Raw genomic sequence first — 7,066 nt, 5'->3', positions numbered from 1 at the left:
CATTAACAGTTAGATATTAACATTTACTCATTTGACAGTTGGACAAACCAAGGCATAGAGAGATTTAGCATCAGGCTCAAGACCACAAAAACAGTAAGCAGAGGAACCAGGATTCACACCCAGAAACTCTGACCTTAGACTTTTTGCTCTTCATCACTATCCAAAACATTGAAATCAGACAAATTTACCTAAAATGATCATTTTTTTAAACTTGGACTCACAGAAGCATATTTCCACTATGAAACACAGACTCATTTAAGAAAAAGAATTGACTTGATCTTTAGTAAGTCATGGAAACATTTGCAGGAAAAGAAAAAAAAATCAGGAGCATTCTGCACTGGCACTATCATAGCTACTGAGATATCTCCAAGGTGTGCTTATTCCTAATTGTAAAATTTCCCCAAGAGTAAAAATATTATCATCTCTCTGAGTTATTCAGCGTTGCCCAAAGAGCCTCAAGAATGTGGTGTGTTCAATGTGATTTTTGGTATTTCCAATTCGTCTGACCCTCTCTTTGCTTCCACTACTTCCTCTCCTAAAAACACGCTTATGTCATATTAGAGGTCTCCATCCATGTAAATGTACCTAGAAAGCTCAGAACCCATTTACTTTCCTTATCCCTAGCCTGTACTCAAATTTCATGTTGAAATTTTCCCCAAGTGAAGCAGCCTCAGAAGTCGGCTCCGAATCTCCTTGGTCCTAGCCCCATAGATGATCGGGTTGAGCACAGGAGGCACCAGCACGTACAGGTTGGCCAGAAAAATGTGCACATTCTTGGGGACTCGGTGCTGGCCAAAGCGGTGGGTGAGGAAGGAGAAGAAAGCAGGAATGTAGAAGACCAGGATGACCCCCAGGTGGGAGCCACAGGTACTCAGAGCCTTGTGCCTGGCATCTTGAGATGGAAGGCGGAAGACAGCATGGAGGATAAAGCCATAGGAAATGGCAATGAGGATGGCATCCAGACCCATGGCCAGCAGGGCCACAGTCAGCCCATAGACAATATTGACAGTGATGTTGGCACAGGCCAGGCGAGCGATGCCCATGTGCTCACAGTATGTGTGGGCCATGACATGGTGACCACAGTAAGGCAGTCGCCTCAACAAGAAGATGAATGGGGTCACAATGGCCACACTACGGAATAGCCCAACAAGGCTAATCATGCCTATGACGGTATGGTTGAGAATGGTTGTGTATCTCAGTGGGTTGCAGATTGCCACATAGCGATCAAAGGCCATGGATAGAAGAACTGAGGATTCCAGAGCATAGATAGAATGGACACAAAACATTTGGGCCAGGCATCCACCAAAGGAAATCTCTCCAGCATGCAGCCATAAAGTGGACAGCATCTTAGGCACCGTGGTGGAGCTGAGAGCCAGGTCGGTGAGCGAAAGAAGGCACAGGAAGAGGTACATGGGTGCATGAAGAGCACTGTCTGTCACAACGACCAGGATGAGGGCAGCATTCCCAACCAGCGCTACCAGATACATGGCGCAGAAGGGGATGGCGATCCAGACGTGGGCCCACTCCAGCCCTGGGATGCCCGTCAGGATGAGTGTGCCTGGGAGACTGTCATCACTGATGTTGGAAGCTGACATTCTGCTTGGAAATAAACACCTCTATCCAAGGGGTCATGGTATTCTGGCCCTGTAATATCAGGTTGTTGGGTCATTCACATAAAATGATGAACTTTCTGTGAAACCATCTTTTTAGGTGGAGAAAAATATTTATTATTATTAACTTGTTAAAGAGTCTTGAAATATGCTATCACATATAGTCTTTTTTTTCTTTATGCTAATTCCTGTACCCATCCATGATGTTTATAGTTCTATATTCCAAGCATCAAACATTTGAGCATCTTTCCAATATGATCCTTCACAACTTACCTGCTACACATCCTGTCCATCATTTATTAGTCTAGTCCACTCACATTGAGGAATATTCCTTCTCTCTTTCATTCATGCTTATAGAATCTTCTGTCTTCATTTTCCCCCTCCTTTCTAAGCTTTTTTCTCTTTTTTCTAAGCTTCAGTTAGTTTTTCTGCCTCCCAGAAGACTTTCCTTTCTTCTGGTCCTTAATGATCTTTTATTATTATTTTTTATCCTTCAACTACTTTACAAAATCCCAATGGCCGAGACTATGCCTTTATGCAATTGTATACTCTACACTGACCATGACTGAGTCCTGATGTAGACATTTTGTAAATGGTCAACTTAAGACTCAATTCCATTAACTTTACTAACATATCATTGACTTTTTGACTTCATGATATAGTGATGCAATCACTGTATTTTCTGCATTTGTATGTATCTTCATAAATATACAGTGCATAACTTCATTTTATATCTTACCTGGAATGTCTAGAAAAAGGCTAGTCCACCTGATTGTGCTTCCATATCTCCTGATTATCTACGTTGTGCTGAGTATTCCCGAGGATACAGTAGAAGAAAGACAGAGATACATGAGACATTCCAGCTGAGAGACAGACTCCCTACTGTGGCAAAGCCAACCTGAGGTCTTGTGTGACGCCCAGTGTAATGACTGGATACTGTGGCTAGATCAGAAGACCAAGTGCTGACAGAAGCACATCAGGGGAGAAAATGGAGTGTCCTGGTGTTGCTCACAGTGAAGATATTTTGGAAAGGGAATCTGTTTTTGTTGTGGAAGTCTAGCTGGTATTTTCAAACATTTTCCCTTAGTAAAACATTGTCTACTAAAAAGAAATCTGTACAGGATTCTGAGAAACTTGAATTTTAGTCCCAATTCTCTAACAGAATTGATTGTGACACTGAAAAAATATTCTTCTTCTTTGGGCTGTCTTAATTTGGAAAAATTAATGACTCTAGTCATTCTCTGTTTTGTATCTGCTCATTATGTGGCATTGGAATAATCCCACAACATTTTCAGGCCTTCTTTTTTTTTTATCACTAAATTTGAAATGGCATCATGTGGTTTCTATCCTCACAAAACTAATGGTTGTGCAAAAAGTAATATTCATGAAATTAAAAATATAGGCACCACAAATAATCACCCCCATTTTTTTGCAACCTCTTTATCATCTAACAACCTTCTGGAGAAAATAGAGTGCAATTATCATTGGCACTCTTAATCAATAGGAAGACAAGGTCCAGAGAAGTAAACTGATGTCGTCTACATCACAGAGTATGTTAATTTCACAACTGAAATGAGGGGGTCCTGATTTATGTGTCCTGATTCAGATTTTTCAAGTTTTACTCCACCCAAATATGCATAAATATGACCAACATCTGAATTCTTCGATATCTCTTTCAAATAAAGCACTTTTTCTAATATCAATTCATAAGGCTGCAATTAATTTATTAGTTAATGAATATCAAAGAGATAAAGAGAATTGGGGAGCCTCTCCTATTTGGACAGAGATTTTCACTAATGACACCAAAGTGTCTTGGTCTCAACCTTGACACAAGCCTTGACACTAGGGAAAAGAGGCTTGGATGGTAGAGGGCAGAGAGCGACAATTATTACCATCTTCCTTTCCCCTCTCTTCCCAGCCTATTCTTGCCCCTGAAGGAAGTTTTTAAGTGGTTATTATAAGATAGTGGTATTCTGTGATATTGTGGGTTGTGAAGAGCAGAAAAACTGTGGTTACAGAAGAGTTGGATTTATTCCCCCTGAGAAGCGAGGGGATAAGGATATTGAGGGGGTGCCACCCTGGTATGCAATGGGGACATCCACCCAAATGTCCCAGGGTCTTGTCCTTGAGTCCCCCTCTCTGACCTAGACCTCAGTTATTTAACTCTGTGTTCTTTCATTGAACACAGTTGTTGGAATCTGATTTCAAGACCGAACCTCTGTGGTAGACACACACTTGCAGGCGGGGCATGCTGAGGTTGGAGCTGTGTTGGAGATGTCCTGAGTGTGAGGCTGTGTGGACAGCTCGTCCAGGGACAGCTTGTGCCAGAGGTGTGTATCTGGTTTTACAGTAAAGGAGGTAAAAGCTGTGTTTCTGTGCAAGTTTGGGTGGGTGTGGGATGAGGGAGCAGAGGGCGCTGAATGTGTAATCTGGGTTGAAGTAGCTGATCTTTCTCTCACCTGAGTTTTCTGGGCTCAGTGAATGTCTTCGGCTCAGTTCTATGGCCCAGCCTCCTCTGGTCAATGGGCTTGATAAGTGAGCTTATTTATTGACTCTGTCTGTGATGCTCAGGAGTGTAAAGCAAAGTGGCGACCTCCAGGGACTTGGTCCATGAAACACACTTTGAGAAAGAGAACAAGAAGTGGGGGGGGGGGTGATAAAATGAGGAAGAAATAAGGAAGGAGAATCTTCCTTGATGACTTTGCCAGGAAAGTGGAAATGAAACATCCGGTATACTTTATGTTTTATCCTTTCCTCTCATCTCTCTGTTTCTCTTTTCTTCCTTGTCTCTTCCTTTCTTTTCTTCTCTTTGTTTCTGTCCTCCTGGAACTCTTCTCACTGTGAACCCACCGGAATTCTATGCTCATGGGCAGGAAATAATGGTAGTGGACAAGTGCAGACATCATTGTACTGTAGGCTTCACTTACAAAGTGATCTTACAAAGTGATCTTACAAACTGAACACAAGTTCAAATATCAAATTACCAAGAATTTCAATATGATGACAGCAGAGCTTTAAGGAAAGCACAAGGACCTTCTGAGCATGGGCACCATGTAACTGTCCTGCTCGTTGGCCATGAAGCCAGACCTGGTTGGAAATGACATCAGTGCTCTAGGTAGATCCCCTCAGCTCCCTAACTCCAGCCATCTCTCTGGTCCCTGCACCAGGGATTCCTGGCATCAAAACCCTTTGCAGAATAGGTGATTTTTCTTCCATGACTTCAGAGTACTCACCTCTCTTATTTTGTAATATACATATCTCCTTTCAAATTATTGTAATCTAGTGGTCTTCAAACATTTCATGTGGGTATATCCTAAAAGAATTTTCAAATCACTATATTCTCTTCAAAACTTTAAAAGGACTTTAAGAACTTAAAGAGTTCTTAAAGAGTTAAAAACATTAAAATTTTAAAGAGCAGAAAAAGACATAATTTCTAGTGTTTTGTGAATATTGACATTAGAAATAAAACTCCCATAGGACAGTTTTTAATTTATTTTATGGAAATTGTATGCCCTAGAAATTTCCAATTCAGCAATACCCATTTAAAAGTATTTGAGCAAGATTTTCTTAATTTTCAGAAATTCAAAAATATTCCTCTCTCTCTTTAAAGTTGGTCTGTATTCCCACATGTATATTTTTGCTTGAATATCTCATTATAACACTTATATGTTTCTAATAATACAAGGAGATTTTATTTCTTGTAATTATGGGATGCAAATGTTAAAATGTTGTAATATAATAATTATTATAATCATTAATTAATAAAAGCAATATGATAATGTTTAAATTTTATAAATTATATACATAGGGCTAATTTGTTTTCAGAATATTCTTTCTTAATGAGGTTGGTGGAGCTTTTACTTTTTTCCAATTAACCTCATGTATTCATTAGTCCATATTGATTCAATGAAGTGGGGTTTGTACTTAGATGCTCTTAATTTTACCTGTATAAAAATAAGGTCTAAGAACCCATAGTTAAGTAAGTAACTTAGTTGGGAGTGGAGGGAGTTTCTTCTGCACTGTGGAAATCCAGCCATAATTGAGAGTAACTTCTGTAATCAGCAATGGTCCTGAGAGAGGAGTTTCTGGCAAAGGAGAATGCCCTCATGGTGGGTACTCTGAGGAGGGATTCCAGCCAGGTGGTGCTGGTATATCTGAAGAACATGACGAGGTTGTTTCAAAGTAAGGACCAAAAAAAAAAAAAGCCACTTAAAACCTACTGTTTCTATTAGAATCAACTGGTATCACCAATGAAAACAGGGCATCCTGGGTGACACGAACAGGAGCAGAGTGTGCATAGGATAATCAAATCCCCTAGCCCTGACCCAGCTCTCTAATCGGCCTCTACTGCCCTCTACTGGCAGCGTCTAACAGCCAGCCAGCAGGTGGAGGGAAAGTGTGGTCCCAGCCTAGGCATCCCCAAGCAGAGCACAGAAGGGTTTGAAGCTGAGAGACAATGGCTTAGCAAGTAACACAAAAACCCTGTACTCATATTTGTGCATGCGTGAGTTATAACCTGTATTACATTTTGGGATTTAATAAATATAAATCATATATAAAAATCAAAATAAATCCATTCATTTAGCTATACTTGATAATTTTTTATTATTATAAAATAAATGAGAAACATATATCACTAAGAAAACGGGAAAAATTGTCTGAGATTAACTAATTTTAGGATTGAATAAAACTCAAAAATATTTTATAAAATTTATAAAAATAGTGTTTAATGAATAATACATAACTTTTCTAACGTACATCTTCACTAAAACCAAAAACATGTATAAAACATGACATAATTTTTTTATCTTTAGAAGTCATCTAGTGAATTTTGAAAAATAGAGTTCATAAAATATGTCAGTTACAAGTACTAAATTTAATAATTCACCTTTCAGAATTATTTTTCTTTCCAGTTAACAGCATAGTCTAATGATAGATATTTAAATAAAATTGCAAAAATTACCTGAAGTTAACCAAGTAAAAAAAGAGGTCTTTACTCTTTGAATCTTTAATTATCTTTCATGTAACTCCTCATTAAGAACTATGACTTGGGCACCTGGGTGACTCAGTCGGTTAAGCGTCCGACTTCAGCTCAGGTCATGACCTCGCAGTTCGTGAGTTAAAGCCCCATGTCAGGCTCTGTGCTGACGGCTCAGAGCCTGGAGCCTGCTTCAGATTCTGTGTGTCTCTCTCTCTGCTCCTCCCCAGCTTGTGCTCTCTCTCTCTTTGTCAAAAAATTTTAAAAAAACATTAAAAATTAAAAAAAAAGAACCATGACTTACTTAGTCATGACTGAACTTAGTCATGACAGAACTTTATGACCTCATTTACTTTAATTATGCCTCTAAATGCTAACTTCCAACACAGTTACATTAGGGCTTAGAACTTCAACTTCAACATATGAGGTGTTTTTTTGTTTGTTTCTTCGTTTGTTTTGTTTGTGACATACAATCAGC

At 39.3% G+C, this 7,066-nt stretch overlaps 1 protein-coding gene across 1 annotated transcript; it reads right to left on the bottom strand.

Moving 5' to 3' along the window:
- Nucleotides 1–224: 224 nt before the first annotated feature.
- Nucleotides 225–1,638, bottom strand: LOC122200458 (olfactory receptor 52D1). Its single transcript, XM_042906081.1, has one exon. The coding sequence runs from the start codon at nucleotides 1,593–1,595 to the stop codon at nucleotides 639–641; it is 957 nt and encodes a 318-aa protein (XP_042762015.1). The 5' UTR covers nucleotides 1,596–1,638; the 3' UTR covers nucleotides 225–638.
- Between the last annotated feature and the right edge of the window lie 5,428 nt (nucleotides 1,639–7,066).

This window comes from Panthera leo, chromosome D1, assembly GCF_018350215.1.
Source record: "Panthera leo isolate Ple1 chromosome D1, P.leo_Ple1_pat1.1, whole genome shotgun sequence".
Lineage (NCBI taxonomy): Eukaryota > Metazoa > Chordata > Mammalia > Carnivora > Felidae > Panthera > Panthera leo.
This window is presented reverse-complemented; position numbering and strand designations above follow the sequence as displayed.